The sequence below is a fragment of the Nipponia nippon genome, unplaced genomic scaffold (genome assembly GCF_047370975.1).
Source record: "Nipponia nippon isolate SJK-2023a ecotype South Korea unplaced genomic scaffold, ASM4737097v1 scaffold_26, whole genome shotgun sequence".
Lineage (NCBI taxonomy): Eukaryota > Metazoa > Chordata > Aves > Pelecaniformes > Threskiornithidae > Nipponia > Nipponia nippon.
Genome location: NW_028262343.1, coordinates 5149050 through 5165927, shown reverse-complemented (window position 1 = coordinate 5165927; position 16878 = coordinate 5149050). Strand labels below are relative to the sequence as shown.

Here is a 16878-nt window from a genome sequence, read left to right as displayed (position 1 = left end):
GAAAGAATCCTTCCATTCAAAACTATATGGCATTTCCCTGGTGGCTCCTTTCCTTCCTGAGCCTGATACCTTTCCAAGAAAGGAGAATGGCTGCTGCTGTGCAGTATATTCTGGCTAATCAATATATGTCTCCACTGCTTAGATAGTATCAGTGTGGTAGCATATGAACCTCAGATATAAATTACAATAATATAATTTATGTATTAAGTGGAAGGAAAATTAAGTTATAAGTTGGTAATACTTGTGGGATTGTTTACTATCTTCCACAGAGCAGATCAAAATTGGAGGGATCAGAAGCAGCAGGCTTTTTAGCTTTCTGACACAGCTGAATAAAAACAGCTTTATCTGAATAGCACTGCGGTTAGCACTAGGTTTCTCATCCGTGCATTTTGGTTCCCCGACAGTGGGACAGTGGATGAGTTGGATCTTATTATTAACTTGTCTCAAAGTACCATGTAAAATCAATAAGCATAGAGAAAGCGTGCTTTCAGATCTTGAGACAGAGTGTCAGAGACAACATGGGCTTAAATATGTAATGGGAAGTAAGCTGCATTCAGGGATTTCTATAATAAAGATAATGGAATCCTTAAATGCAAGAGGGTCAATGAGCTTTTGTTTTGATCTTATCTACTCAGTAGAAACTGCTCTAATGATGGCTCTAGTTACAAAACATTGGTATTCCATCATGTTTACAACATGACTTGGGTAATATTGATAGGAACCACCTGTGCTGTAACTAAATTCCTAGACTGTGCCCTTCTGAGTTCCACTGTTAAAATACAGATTGGGAATTTGTATTAAACACAGTCTGGGCTCAGCAAAACTAAGTGATACTTTAGATGAAGCTGTACTGAGTGACTAGCTGGTCTTCTAAATAGTTCCTGTTGGGATCACATTAAAATCAATTGCCTCAAATATGGCTTACTTAGCTGAGGTAATTTCTTCAGCTGACCTTGGCCAGTCTTTCCTTTCCTCTATACCTTTCCAGAAAGACTAAATTTAATCTCTTCTCCTAAACTATGGCAAGTTGCATGCTCCTCTTGGCTCATACCAGAACCAACTGTGAGAATTAACTGCTATTGAGCAGCCTCTTCTAAAAATGATGGTAATCAAATGCTATAGTTTGCTTGGTAGGGGCTTTTTAATTAGCAAAAAAGCAATCAGGTGTTTTGTTTTTTTCCAGAGTAACCCTCTGTATTCTACAGGATACAGCAGAAGGCAGGCAGCCAGACCTGTTCAGGTTTAAACTTTGGGAATTTCTCAGACTTGAGTGCTGACAGGTGCCTTGCAGGTGGCAGGAAGTTTGCAATGTATAAGAAAAGTACCTCAACATGGCTCCTAAAGAGATTGGCTGGAAATGAAATTTTCCTTCATCAAAGGATGTCTCAGCAGATTTGTTACAGGTAAAGCTGTTTAAATTCAGTACTAAATATGACATTGTAAATAAGAAACCTAAGGGGAGCTGAGGAACCCTGTTGTTTAAAAATGGTTTAAAGTCTGTTCTCCTGAAACATGTATTATCATTCCCTATTCAAAAGTTTTCTGGTTAAAGAAGGTCACTTGTGGAAGAGATTGTTCCCAATAGTTATCCTCACAAGTACCTCTACTCTTCCCCAAAGAGCACTGCAATGGTAGTGCTACAAGTCTCTCCTCAGCAAGCAGAGGTGAGCTTTAGTGATATCTACTGAACTGGGCAATGATAGATTGGAGAATGCCTATGGGTTATTTCATGCCTTTTTTGTCTGAAGTGTGTTCAGTTCTTAGATGACATTTTAGAAGTACCTATTTTAAAATAGAGAACCATCAGTGTGATATTCAGCTCATAAGAGTTTCCCGGATGGGACAGATGGGTGTCTCTGTCGCTCACAGGTGTTATGCCCACTCCATACATGACACAACAGCCAAGGGTCTTGCAGGGAAAGGAACTTGATTTCACTTGAGAGATTTCTCCCACAGCAGAAAGTCAACAAAGCTAGCTCCCAAGGCATCCAGGACTGCATGGCTGAAATAATATGTAGGTGTGCTTTGTTGCACTAATTCACAAATTATGTAAACAGTGCCCAGAAAGACCAAAGCCAGCACAGGCTGCTGAAATTTGTATTAGGAGTGGGGCAGTCTAACTGGCTTCGTAACTCATTTTTTGCATCATAGCCACTGTTGAGTGCAAGAGAATGAATAACTCTTTGACTCTGTTAATTTATTTGTTTCCTGTTCTTCCAGCCAGTCCTCCCCAAAATGCAAGCATCTCCTCCACTGATGTTCTTTTAATATGGACTGTGAGCAAAAATATTTCATTTATAGCTATCACAAACAAAGGTTGTAACTTTTTTGGAATGTGTGATTGCAGCTTTTAAAGGCATATTTGCACTAGCTTTAGTTATCTTGGATACCAAGTGTGAAGTCATGCTCTTCAGCACAGACTACGCAAAGCAGGCTTGCTACACACTTACTTGGATGATTACTTTGGTGCCTAAGTTCAACAGAACAATGAATAATTATTTCCATATAATATTTCCATTATTTCCACATATTTCTGTACATTCAAGTGGAAAGGAAGAACCTCTAAATTCACGCTTACAGTAAATGAGCTGAATACAATGCATACGTATGTATAGCACTGAACAAGAATGATCTTCATACATGAAATCTGAGAGACTCACAATCATTGTGCAGGATATCTGCAAAAATAGACTAAATGCAACAGTTGGAGTCACTGGAGAGCTAGATAGGAATTTGGGGTGGGGAAAAAAGTCAGCAATGTGTATTATTCATCATTTTTCATTTGCAGTTGAGAAAATGGAATGCCCTCTGACACATCTGAAGAAGCTCATGATTTATTGGCAGTAGTGAAAGAAGTATAAAGCCAAATAGTAATATAATCCCCTGGGGATGTGTCGCGAATCCTGATTTAGGATCCTGCCGACTACGCCAATTTGTTGCGAATGGGTGATTTAGAACACTTAAGGAATCGCCAACAAAGGTATTACCAAAAGTGGTTTTAATACGATGTTGTAAAAGTGTGACTTAACAAAGTTCGACAGCAAGGTTCACTCTATTAATTACTGCATGGAAGAATCATGCAAAGGAAAATTGAGTTACACTCGAGTTAGAATGATTCACAGAGACACCAGAGATGCAAAGAGTAAGGAAGACCCTCCTGTTGAGTCACGAGGTTCAGAGTAGACCCCCTTGCTTTTTAAACTCCTAACAGGAGCTTAGGTGTGGCTAGGTCCAGTCTTAGTCTCAGACTTGGTCAACAGGGTATATCTAATGGAGCAAGGAAGACCCTCCCATTGAGTCATGAGGTTCAGAAAGGACTCCCTTGCTTTCTAAACTCCTGATGGAGCTTAGGTGCAGCTAGGTCCAGTCTCAGTCTCAGAATTGGTCAACGGTTTATGTCTAAGGGATTGTACATGCAAAGTTTATATAATGTTTCATTAGCATCAATTCCGCATGCAATCAAAGTTACCAAGACAAAAATCAAAGTTACCAAGACAAAAATCAAAGTTACCATACTACAAGGTTATGCACGATAGTGGTCGCTTACCAAAGATCTGTCATTGGTAAAAGGTCTCTTTGCCTCGAGGAGCAACCTTGAGAGGTGTCCCAGCTCAAGGGGAGATCACCACCATGCAGCCACACTGCCTAGCAGGGAGAGCTCAAAGAAGGCTCACTTAGGCTGTCATATTTATAGGATAAAGTGGTTGGCTTGTAGTCAAATTACATGCCACAGAAAAGGTATGCAGGAGACTCCTTGTACCCACAACTTACTTTGTTCCTTGATAAATGAGTCTTGGAAAAGCCACCTGCTATTCATGTGTCAGTCGCATGATCAGTGTTCCAAGCTCATCTGCATCGATGCTCACTGTGTCGCTCTGCTCCTTTGTGGGTTTTCAGAGAACAGATTGAAACTAGAGGAGTTATGGCCCAGCTACGGCTCAGGCCTTTACCTCTTCCGGAGCCTGCACCAAACCACCGCCAGTCTGGTCAAGGAGTTGAGCGCATCTGTCACAGGATGTCTTGCTACAGTCTTTTATGTAGCAGTAGAGCCACTGTAAATAGTTGGACTAAGATAAAAGTCCTGGCAAACATTTGGCATGAAATGCTTGAGATGTGAAACTATTCATTCTTTGAAGTCGAGGGAGTTTAGTCTTGTCCAGCATCATAATACTAAAAACTGCTACCTTTATTTAAAAATCATTCAAACTCACATAAACCAAAGACATTATGATGAGACTTCTAATCTCTTTCACCCTAAACCCATCCTCCTTTTACTGGAGATGCCCCGAATAATGAATGGCATTAGCTACACCACCTCAGCTTTGTGGACCTGTTGTTGCAGTAGGAGAGCCCTATTAATTCACAGTGATCACAGTGAGCATTGTATGAGGTTTGCTTTTGACCTGGGAGAATATTGCCATCATTTATTTTCAGTAGCCAGTACAAATAGAACCATTTCATAGAAAGTGGCCAGATGGAACAAAATACTTGATGGCTTAAAAAAAAAAAAGTTATTACATATATGCAATAGTCATTATGGAAATGTAGTGAGACAATTTGAGTAACTGTTTTCCAAATACTACCTATAAACTTCACTTCTGCATGCAAGCCTAAATGAGCAGCAGTGCAACTTCCTAAACTGGAAATCAGCAAATAATCCCGAGAAGCAGCATTGCTTTAACAAATGATATGTATGCAGCCATTCGTGCCTGGACTTGATCCTACACAACCTGACATTCATGGCATGAACACTCGCTGGTTTCTTCCTACTGCTGCATTGCAGGTTACTTGCTTTGCTTTGTAGACCAGGAATTCCATGCATTACAGCATGGATGGAAACAAGAGGAAGAGGATATATAGAGAACTAAATCAAGAATTTACCTGTCATGGGTCCAAACACCAGAAAACACATGCTCTTCAAGTATGCTTGCTATGGTCTTTTAAATAGCACTCAAGCCACTATAAATAGTTGGGCTCACACAAAAATAAGTGGTGCTGGAGAGGTAGTTTGTGGTTGTATGTTATGTAATAACTCAAAAATTCATCTAAATTCTTGTGTTTTGTCCTTGGACAGTGCTTTTCCTCTAAACAATCACAAATGTGAATTTGTCTTGGAAATAATCAGCAATACACACACAAAAGGCAGCAGATCAGACTTTGTGCATGGTAAACAGGAAAAATCCAAAGCTGCTGTTACCAGTGCAAGTGCAAGTTAGTTCAGTGATTCAAACATCAAGAAACTGCACACAGCAAATAATAAGGAATAGTGCTGTAAGTGATATCCTAAGGCAGGAGAACGAGAACCACATGTCAGTGTCAAGTACCTCCATGCAGTTATAAAACAGTTGTGTCAAACAGACCAGGGTTAAAATCAGCTTTTGTGAGTTGAACTGGCATACAGTCCTCTTGCAGTTTAAACACAAAGTTCCTTTCTTTATTTGTCTCATTTTTGTATGTGCAAGAACATATCATTAATAATATTAAACCTTACCATCACAGCCCTGTCATCATTTTTGTGGGTTTCCCCTATACCAGATAATTTTAGCAGCTAGTTTCAAGAATGAAAGTGCACACTTCAGCTGGCTTTAGACACAATGGTTCCAAATTTCTACATAGTGCATGGTGCTGAGTTCACACTCTGGCAGTTTGGCTGTTGAAATCGTCAGCCATTTAAGCAGAATTCAAACACAGCTTGTAAATGCTGCTTATAGCCCAGAGTAGACACAGCTGAAGATCAGGAATGCCTAGTGAGTTTTTCCTAAGTGTGCTGCAGGGCAGATGCATGTGTTTTGCAATGTGTGCAGCCAACTAGCTCAAACAGTTGATAAAATGTTCCTCTTTTGTCCGTTGCCATTGAAGTGTCTGGCAATCTTCATGAGTACCTCAGCATGTACTGACATCTCTCTTCTATGAGAATAGTATAATGATTTGGCCTGTCTTTTCTAGTCTCATTTTCTTCTTTGATTTTTTTTTCATCCTCAAATGATAGGGAGTACTGTGATGACCTCCCAGCTGTGTCCCCCCTTTGGACAATCTTGTACACAATCTACATGAAGCTATTTTGTCCATTATATTCTTCATAGTCTCTTAACAGTGAAGGTACATTTCATTATGCGTTGCAGTCAGCTAGGCTAACCCTTAGCCTTCATGCTAAAGGAGTTAACGTTCCTGAATCAGCCCAAGCTTCCTCTTTCTTGCCCAGCCGGTTTTTCTACTGATGAACTGACAGAGTTAGCAATTACGATGTAGTTGCCCACAGATTCCACTACCCTGGTCCCTTACAGGGCTATATGCTCTGTACGTTACCTTTCAGTGCATGTATGCTAAAGATTTCCTAGGACAGAAAAGCACTAGAAGGGTTCTGCAGAGACTGTAAGTGGATACATAGATGGACGTGTAAAAGCAGCATTGAAAACACTGGTTTAATCTCATTGAAATAAATGTTTACAGCTTTTTCTGACCTTTTCCTGTAGATCATGTCAAGTCTTTCATCAAGTTCAGCATGATTTAAAATTTAGAGCAACGCTCCATTTAGGCTGTTACATTAAAGGCCAAATGTGAGTGAATGTTGAGGCTCAATCTGAAATTTTCCACCAACTTCCAAATCCATAACCTGCAGGCAACTGCAAGAAGGTTGGCTGCACATACCTATTCATTGATCCCAAACAGGGACTCTTTGTATGCAATGGCAGAGGGATGATGTAGTTTCCCCCTTGCTGCTTTGAAATAAAAATAATTTACTAACATGGCAATTTTTGGAGAACCTGCTTTTGGCATGTTTTGTTCTAATCTTTAGTTTGCAGGCTATTTTCTTATTATTTACTCTACTGAAATATTGTCAACATCTAGGATAAAGAAATATTTCTTATTACCTAAAATTTATACTTCCTCTGCAACATCAAATATTCTGCAGCTGTTCTAGTCTTCACTTAAGGCCACAGATATGTATCATGTTAAGAACATGCTGATGTGTACAGAATCTCTTAAATAAGGTGATGCAAATAGGACTTCAGGAAACAAGCTTTGACTTTGGTCAAGGAGGTAGGACAGAATTTCAGAATATGTTTTGGAGGAACAGCTCATATCGCTGCAGGCCCAGGGACAGGAGTGAAGATGTTTCAGCCACCTACCTGCTGTACTCCTTCTAGTTTGTGCTAGCAGGGGAGGAGTCTCCCCTAGCCTGAATTGCAATTGCCCAGCCCTGGACACCTCTGACTATGTATTGGGTTTGTGTGGCAAGGCTTTGGGGGGGGGGGGCTGCAGGGGTGGCTTCTGTGAGAAGCTACTAGAAGCTTCCCCTATGTCTGATAGAGCCAGTGCCAGCCGGCTCCAAGACGGACCTGCCGCTGGCCAAGGCTGAGCCAATCAGCGATGGTGGTAGTGCCTCTGTGATAACATATTTAAGAAGGGGGAAAAACTGCTGTGCAACAGCAGCCAGAAGAGAGGAGTGAGAATATGTGAGAGAAACAACTCTGCAGACACCAAGGTCAGTGAAGAAGAAGGGGGAAGAGGTGCTCCAGGTGCAAGAGCAGAGATACCCCTGTAGCCTGTGGTGAAGCAGGTTGTCCCCTGCAGCCCATGGAGGTCCAGAGTGGAGCAGATATCCATCTGCAGCTCATGGAGGACCCCACTCTGGAGCAGGTGGATGCGCCTGAAGGAAGCTGTGACCCTGTGGAGAGCCCACGCTGGAGCAGGCTCCTGGCAGGACCTGTGACCCTGCAGGGGACCCATGCTGGAGCAGTTCGTGAAGAACCTGTGGGAAGGACTGACATTGGAGAAGTTCATGGAGAACTGTCTCCCATGGGAGGGACCCCACGCTGGAGCAGGGGAAGAGTGTGAGGAGGAAGGAGCAGCAGAGACAGTGTGATGAACTGACTGCAACCCCCATTCCCCTGTGCCACTTGGGGGGAGGAGGTAGAGAAAATCGGGAGTGAAGTTGAGCCCAGGAAGAAGGGGAGGTGTGGGGATGGGGAAGGTGTTTTTAAGATTTAGTTTTATTTCTCATTGCCCTACTCTGATTTCATTGGCAATAAATTAAATTAATTTCCCCGAGTTGAGTCTATTTTGCCTGTGACAGTAATTGGTGAGTGATTTCCCTGTCCTTATCTCGACCCATGAGCCTTTCATTATATTTTCTCTCCCACCGTCCTGCTGAGGGGAGTGATAGAGCAGCTTCGTGGGCACCTGGTATCCAGCCAAGGTCAACCCATCACAGACTAGCAGTACTGTTTGGCATTACTGTGTTGTTATTTGTTTGTAGCCCCAGCTGCAACTCCATCCTCCATTTCTGCCCTGTAATTTGTTTGAGGTTCTACACAAGGCCAGATCCTTACTCCATGCTCAGAGGATACTTCTAGCCTAGTGAGAAAATGGCCTTTTCCCACTGCATTATGTTTCTAAAGCAGGTTTTGAGGGACTGGAAGATAGAAACACTCTTTCTCTAGATGGACGCAGCTATTCAGCCTCTTGCTGAAATTTTGTCCAAGTTCTCACATTTCTATCACCCCAATGGTGTAATTCTTGTGTTTACAGTGTCATTTATGGTCTAGACACTCATGGTGCACCTTCCCCAGTGACCAGCCAGCCTCAGGCCTGTCTCAGGCAACTTGGTTGTTTTGGCTAAGCCTGTGAACCCTGCTACTGCTCTTAGCTCATGTCTAAGAGTGAGGCAAGCAGGGGTACATCCTATATTCATTCCTTGCTTCTGTGTATGCCATTAAAAAGAATGCAATCATGTAGTGTGTTTTGATAATCATTTGCTATAACAGTTTTAGATTATTTTTTTTTTTAGCCTAATCACATCTTTTTAGGTCTAGAAACATATGGTTGAGCATCTCTCCTTAAAAGAGGAGAAATAAGGATGCTTGAGACAGCAAGGCAGGAAGTTCATGGATTCTTCAAATGGCTACGCTGCTTAGAGATGGATAACTCAACCCCAAATCTGTGACCTGAGTCTCACCACCCCTCCCCTGTCTGAAGACTTCAGGAGTTTGGAGTTTGCATGTGGGTGTTGCCACTTGGCCCCTCCTGTAACTTCATGGTTACTGGAAAATCACAGTGATTCACTCTGATGGTGCCTCTTGCACATCCTGTGTTTCTTCAGACTTCCCCATTCTCTTTCCTTCTCTTTCCACCTCCTAACCCCTGTTCAGCATTGCACGCTCTATTCTGTGGTCACAAACTGTGCTGTGCCAGGCCACCCTGCACCGCGGGATTTCTTTTCTTGCCCATGGTCAGAAGTCTTTGCTGGAACTGGGCTTTATTACTGAACACCTTACCTAAGCTATAAAGCTAGGTAGCAACATAGGAAACTTTCCAAAATCAAGCATGTTTTTAAACCCTATGAATTTCATGTGAGAATGAATCATAGAAAGAGTCATTTTCTTCTCATGCTGAATAGGGAACTGCATTAAAATTGGGAAACAAAGTGATTTGTAAAGCAGCTTGCTTTGTTTCATGTCAAGACATCCACCCTAAGCTTTCGCAACTCCCCCTCTGTCTTTTTTCCTAATTTTAATTTAGAGAAAAAAGACACAGTTCTCCTCCCCCATCCAAAGAATGAAATGAAACATCTTGATTTGGGGTCAAATTAAGCATCTTAATTCATAATGAATTTTCCCCTGCCAAAAAGCTTTAGGTTGACTCATAACAAAAAAAAGTGTTCTTGGTGTCACCAAAAAAACAAATGAATCCGTTATTCACACAGCTTGAGGGAAAGGCCTGCTTTGAGTCAAGGGCTGGAAAATGAACTTAATGTTGCATTTGACTTTGCTGATCCTCAGAAAGGGAGGATATCTGAGTTAGCTACAGATCGGTGATGTCTTCAAGCGCCCAGCCATGCATGGTAGGGGCATGAAGTGTGATGAGGTGGCCTTAGGCACAGGCCTGGTGTGGACAACAGTACTGGAGTGCCTTTTTACACCACTATCCATAAGGTCTGCCACAGCAACCTCCATTTTCTCTGCTGGGGCGCAGGGGAGCCATGAGCACGGTGCTCTTCCCCGGAGGCAACGATTATTACCTTGGTGATGCTCCCAACCCCACTAATTCTCAGAGAAAATGACCTAAGGTAGCTCATCTGAACCAAGCCTGTCATTTGACAGCATGTTGCATTCACTTATTAGGCTGGAGCCTGCTGCTTTACTTTCCAAGTTTTATTCATTTCAGTGTATATTGCTGTTGGCTGTGCTTCTCAATAGCTAGTGTTTTTTGTGCTACAGATGGAAAATAGGCCCATACAAGGAGCTGTCTTGAAATGCAAGCCTTGAGGGGCCTGAACTTGAGAACATTAGCATGCGCTTGTGGTGTGCCACCAAGCGCAGGCGGCAATTTAAAATCATCTGCACCTCTGTTTACATGGGCTACATTCAAGGACTTTCCTAAGTGATGTGAAACAAAGTAGACGTGGCAGGAAACTGCGCTGCTCAAGCAGCTTCTCGGTGCTGACATCCCCTACTGAGCATGAGAGCATCTAGGCCATCTAATTGCCTTGATGTGCGCTTGCATCTTTGTGCTGATGCACGAGATGTTTTGCTGCTAGCAAAGTAGGACAAATGTGCTCAAGCTAATGCATTTGAACATCCTAAGAGGGCAGGAGGCAGCTGGGTGGGATTCCTCCAGGTAAAGGGGGACCCGGGCTGTGTGTTGTCAAAAAGGGCTTGAAATGCATAGTAAAGTCACTGTAGTTTCATCAGCAGTAATTGTGACTGTCCTACTGTTCCCAGTTCCTGGAGAAGGGATTTCTTCCCCTGTCCCTGTGGCAGGATGAGGAGCATTTGGGGATGCATCTTTTGCCCTTCTCTCTCCAGTTTTGCTGGGGCACTCACCTGGGCTGGGGCCTCAGCCATGCTGGCCACTCAGGGGCAGCCGCTCCCTCCTGTAGCTCCTCGCTTGGCAGCACCCCTGGAGAAGAGGATCAGTTATTGCTGTGCTCTCATTATGCAGTGCTTTTAGGGTTTGTACGAATACCGGTTAACCCTTGTAGCATCTGAATGATGTCAGTAAGTGTGTATTTAACCAAGGAAACCCAACTTATTTCCCTGGATCTTGGGAGGATCCAGAGCTGGAGGGCAGCATGGTCAGGAGGTGACTCATCTCATTGCCTTTGAGGAGGAAATGAGACAAATTGAGACTTTCCCTATGACACCCCTTTCTTCTGAAGGACAATAGGAGAAGAAACCTAAAGTGCAAAAGAAAGGATGTAAAATGAGAGGAAGCAGGAAGAAAAGATGGAGTAAGAAAGAGTGGCAGAAAGAATGACTGACAAAAAGCAAAGACGTGACTGTGAAAAGAAACCCACCAAATGACAGAGGGAGATGATACACAGCGACATATCTTGGGAGATGGATTTAGTCTTGTTTCTATACTAAAGCACGAGGCTCCTGAAAAAAGAGAGAGAGAACTCACGCTTCTAATCTCTCTTGCAATAATCTCAGGTGTAACCTGTAGCAACAGGAGTTTAAAAAGCGCCACATGGATTTTGAGTAGCCGGCACCTCCATGAGTTCTCTGTAGCTGCAGCTTCTGCTGTTGTTGCTGCAAGGGCAGTGGTGTGGTTTAACCCAGAAGGCAGCTAAACACCACACAGCTGTTTGCTCGCTCCCCCACAGTGGGATGGGGGAGAGAATTGAAAAAAAAAAAGCTAAAACTCATGAGTTGAGATAAAAACAATTTAATAGGACAGAAAAGGTAAAGAGAGTAATTATTAATAGTTTCCAAGAGATGGTTCCCAAAGTAGGGAGATGATGGCAATGCTGAGTACAAATACCAGATTAGTCTCACGACCAGTAATTTTATCATACCGTAAGCCAGTGTTACACAGTACAGCAAAATGATAAACTTAATCCAGCTCCCAGAGGTGATAAACAGCACAACAGGGAAAATATATGGCAAGTAAGGTGTTACATAACACAACTCTGAGAACAAGCACAACAGCTCTGAGAGCAAATAAATCAACTTTGTGACCAGTGACTATTAACCTAATAATGAATGCTTATCACAAATTTGTTTTAACATGCTCTGGTCAGATCTGTCATTATCTCAACCCTTCGAGCCCCACATTGGGCACCAAAAAGACTGTTGTGGTTCAACCCGGCAGGCAGCTAAACACCACACAGCTGTTCGCTCACTCCCCCCCAGTGGCAGGGACGAGAGAATCGAAAAAAAGAGGTAAAACTCGTGGGCTGAGATAAAGACAATTTAACAGGACAGAAAAGAAAGGGAAAATAATAATAACGATAAAAGAATATATAAAATCAGTGATGCACAATGCAATTGCTCACCACTCACTGACCGATGCCCAGCCAGCTCCCGAGCAGCAGACCCCCGGCCATCTTTTCCCCTAGTATATATACATCATATGGTATGGAATATCCATTCGATCAGTTTGGGCCAGCTGTCCCATCCGTGTCCCCTCCCAACTTCTTGTGCACTCCCAGCAGGAAAAGACCTTGATGCTGCGTAAGCACTGCTCAGCAACAACTAAAACATCAGTATGTTATCAACATTGTTCTCATACTAAATCCAAAACACAGCACTATACCAGCTACTAGGAAGAAACTTAACTCTGTCCCAGACGAAACCAGGACAATATCCACCCCTTATTCTATACCATCTATGTCATGCCTACATCTCATGCCTTCCAATACATCCCAGTTAATCACCACCACCTTTACTGTATTTTGATATATACACACAGATATCATTCCCTTAGTCTATGGGCCATCCCTCTAAAATGTCCATTGAGTTCATTTAGTCCATGACGTTGGGCTCCATCTCTCATAACAGTCCTTCAGGGCAGGAGAGATGGTGTGTGGTGTTGGACTGTTGCATGCTGAAGCCAGTTTTGGTTCCATCACTGCTGTACTTGTCCGGTTCTATCATCACTGCACTTTGCTCAGTTTCATCAAAGTCCATTCTTCATTAATCTGGGTCATTCTTACTGTAATACTGTTGATATGGTATATAGCCACCATAGTAGTGATGACATACAGTATTATATAGCAATTAACATCATACAGTTCAGTTCATTGGCTATTTTCACCCCAAATCACATCCCCTTGAGGTACACATCAGACTTCCCCATCCTCCTGCATTACCCACCAAGCGCACCCAGGTCCTTGAGCAAAAGCAATCCCATGAATGGGTTTGCCTTTGCCTGAGGCAGGAATAACCCAGACTGTCTTCCCCAGCATATTTTTTAAGTGCACTACAGGGCCTTTATCCCCCTCTACAGTACGTAAAAGTTCTGAGTGGGCAGGGCCAGCTCGATTGGCTGATCCCCTAGTGTTGACTAACCAGGTGGCCTTTGCTAAATGTGTATCCCAGTGTTTGAATGTCCCACAACCTATTGCTCTCAGTGTAGTCTTTAACAGTCCATTGTATTGTTCGATTTTCCCGGAGGCTGGTGCAGGATAGGGGATGTGATATACACAATCAATGCCATGCTCTTTGGCCCAGGTGTCTATGAGGCTGTTTCGGAAATGAGTCCCGTTGTTTGACTCAATTCTTTCTGGGGTGCCATGGTGCCATAAGACCTGTTTTTCAAGGCCCAGGATAGTGTTCCAGGCGGTGGCACGGGGCACGGGATATGTTTCTGGCCATGCGGTGGTTGCTTCCACCACTGTAAGCACATGGCGCTTGCCTTGGCGGGTTTGTGGGAGTGTGATATAATCAATCTGCCAGGCCTCCCCATATTGATATTTCAGCCATCGTCCTCCATACCAGAGAGGCTTGAACCGCTTGGCTTGCTTGATTGCAGCGCACGTTTCGCATTCATGGATAATCTGTGCAATAGTGTCCATGGTCAAGTCCACCCCTCGATCACGAGCCCATCTATATGTTGCATCTTTTCCTTGATGGCCTGAGGTGTCATGGAAACACCAAGCTAGAAATAATTCACCCTTTTGTTGCCAGTCCAGCTCCACCTGAGCCGCTTCAATCTTAGCAGCCTGATCCACCTGCTGGTTGTTTTGATGTTCTTCAGTGGCCCGACTTTTGGGTACGTGAGCATCTACGTGACGTACTTTTACAACCAGGTTCTCTACCCGGGCAGCAATATCTTGCCACAATGCGGCAGCCCAGATGGGTTTGCCTCTGCGCTGCCAGTTGCTCTGCTTCCATTGCTGCAACCACCCCCACAGGGCATTTGCCACCATCCATGAGTCAGTAGAGCATTGGCCACTTTTCTCATTCAGCAATATCTAAAGCCAGCTGGATGGCTTTCACCTCTGCAAACTGACTCGATTCCCCTTCTCCTTCAGCAGTTTCTGTGACTTGTCGTACAGGATTCCATGCAGCAGCTTTCCACCTCCGATGCTTCCCCACAAGACGACAGGACCCATCAGTGAACAGGGCACATTGCTTCTCATTTTCTGGCAGTTTATTATACAGTGGGGCCTCCTCAGCACGCATTACCTCCTCCTCTGGCGATATTCCAAAATCTTTGCCTTCTGATCACTTCCAAGATTCCTGGGCGACTGGGGTTTCCTATTCAAGCCCACTGTGTGATTAGTGCGACGCACTTATTCCATGTGCCAGGAGGAGCTGTGCTTCAGTACCAACCACTTCCAAAGTGGCTCCAACCCTTTCATATGCTGCCAATCTCTCTTTTTCAGTTGGAGTATAGCCAGCCTCGAATCCTCTGTATCCCCAACTCCAAAACCCTAGGGGTCAACCTCGAGTCTCCCCTGGTGCTTTCTGCCAGAGGCTCCAGGTAGGGCCGTTCTCCCCGGCTGTGTTGTAGAGCACATTTCTCACATCTTGTCCTGCCTGGACTGGCCCAAGGGCTACTGCGTGAACTGTCTCCTGTTTAATTTGTTCAAAGGCTTGTCGTTGCTCAGGGCCCCCTTTGAAATTGTTCTTCTTCCGGGTCACTTGATAGAGATGGCTTACGATCAGACTGTAATTTGGAATATGCATTCTCCAAAACCCCACAACGCCCAAGAAAGCTTGTGCTTCCTTTTTCCTGGTTGGTGGAGACATGGCTGTGATTTTGTTGATAACATCCATTGGCATCTGACGACGCCCATCTTGCCATTTTATTCCTAAAAACTGGATCTCCTGTGCAGGTCCCTTGACCTTACTTGGTTTTATGGCAAAGCCGGCCTCCAGAAGGATTTGGACTATTTTCTTCCCTTTCTCAGAAACTTCTGCTGCTGTGTTGCCCCATATGATGTCATCAATGTATTGCAGGTGTTCCGGAGCCCCACCCTGTTCCAGTGCAGTCTGGATCAGTCCATGGCAAATGGTAGGACTGTGTTTCCATTCCTGGGGCAGTAAATTCCTGGTGTACTGGACTCCTGTCCTGGTTTTGGCTGGGATAGAGTTAATTTTCTTCCTAGTAGCTGGTATAGTGCTGTGTTTTGAATTTAGTATGAGGATAATGTTGATAACACACCGATGATTTAGTTGTTGCTAAGTAGCACTTACACCAGTCAAGGACTTTTCAGCTTCCCGTGCTCTGCCAGGTGCACAAGAAGCTGGGAGGGAGCATAGCCAGGATAGCTGACCCAGACTGGCCAAAGGGCTATTCCATACCATAAGACATCATGCTCAGTATATAAGCTGGGGGAAGAAGAAGGAAGGGGGGGGAAGTTCGGAGGGATGGCGTTTGTCTTCCCAAATAACCGTTATGCATGATGGAGCCCTGCTTTCCTGGAGATGGCTGAACACCTGCCTGCCAATGGGAAGTAGTGAATGAATTCCTTGCTTTGCTTTGCTTGTGTGCGCGGCTTTTGCTTTACCCATTAAACTGTCTTTATCTCAACCCATGAGTTTTCTTACTTTTACTCTTCTGATTCTCTCCCCCATCCCACTGGGGGGGAGTGAGCGAGCAGCTGTGTTGTGCTTAGTTGCCGGCTGGGGTTAAACCACGACAACACCCCTCCAAGTGAAAGCAAACTGTGGCCTGCACTTTGCTGCCAAAGGGATTGAGGAAAACACATTAGTGATATCAGTTATGGCGTACCACTTGGCTGCCTTTAACTCCAATTCATATTGAAGTTCTAGCATGTCCGGCACGGCAGCACTCAGTGGTGGCATGACTTCGTTCAGGCCCCGATAGTCTACTGTTAGTCTCCACTCTCCATTAGACTTTCGCACTGGCCATATGGGACTGTTAAAAGGTGAGCAAGTCTTGCTGATCACTCCTTGGCTCTCCAGTCGATGAATCAGCTTATGGATGGGAATCAGGGAGTCTCTGTTGGTATGATATTGCCGCCGGTGCACTGTTGTGGTAGCGATTGGCACCTGTTGTTCTTTGACCCTCAGCAACCCCACAATAGAAGGGTCCTCTGAGAGACTGGGCAAGGTGGAAAGCTGTTTAATTTCCTCCGTCTCCAAGGCAGCTATACCAAAAGCCCACCGGTACCCTTTTGGGTCCTTGAAATACCCTCTTCTGAGGTAGTCTATGCCAAGGATGCACAGAGCCTCTGGGCCAGTCACAATGGGGTGCTTCTGCCACTCCTTCCTGGTTAAGCTCACTTCAGCCTCCAATACAGTCAGCTCTTGGGATCCCCCTGTCACTCCAGAAATACAGATGGGTTCTGCCCCTTCATAGCTTGATGGCATTCGGGTACACTGTGCACCGGTGTCCACTAGAGCCTTCTACTCCTGTGGGGCTGATGTGCCAGGCCATTGAATCCACACAGTCCAGTACACCCGATTGTCCCTTTCCTCCACCTGGCTGGAGGCAGGGCCCCTCTAGTCCTGGTCATAGTATTCATTACTCACTTCTTGTAAATATGAATCAGAAGTCCCTTTATTGAGATCAGGAGTAAGAAAGATCACCTCTGGCATTTTTGTTTCTACAGCAGCTCTGGAAGACCCTCCTCCTCCTCTGAAAAAGTGTTAAAAAGTTAACTTTACTTTTTCATTGGAA

At 44.2% G+C, this 16878-nt stretch overlaps 1 protein-coding gene and 1 long non-coding RNA gene across 11 annotated transcripts in view; one reads left to right on the top strand and one right to left on the bottom strand.

The window, feature by feature from the left end:
* The window catches only part of LOC148055188 (uncharacterized), a 60792-nt gene that overhangs the window by 1487 nt on the left and 42427 nt on the right, over positions 1-16878 (bottom strand). For 5 of the 10 annotated variants that reach the window (XM_087762442.1, XM_087762440.1, XM_087762445.1 and 2 more), the window contains one exon: positions 11655-16836. In XM_087762442.1, the coding sequence (XP_087618568.1) occupies positions 13070-14155 (1086 nt within the window). In that variant the 5' untranslated portion in view covers positions 14156-16836 and the 3' untranslated portion in view covers positions 11655-13069. Of the gene's footprint in view, positions 1-2818; positions 10903-11654; positions 16860-16878 lie in introns of those variants that run through there. The other 5 variants (XR_015705807.1, XR_015705809.1, XR_015705808.1 and 2 more) reach the window with 4 other exon arrangements.
* The window catches only part of LOC148055189 (uncharacterized), a 50456-nt gene that overhangs the window by 10159 nt on the left and 23419 nt on the right, over positions 1-16878 (top strand). The window lies entirely within an intron of this gene.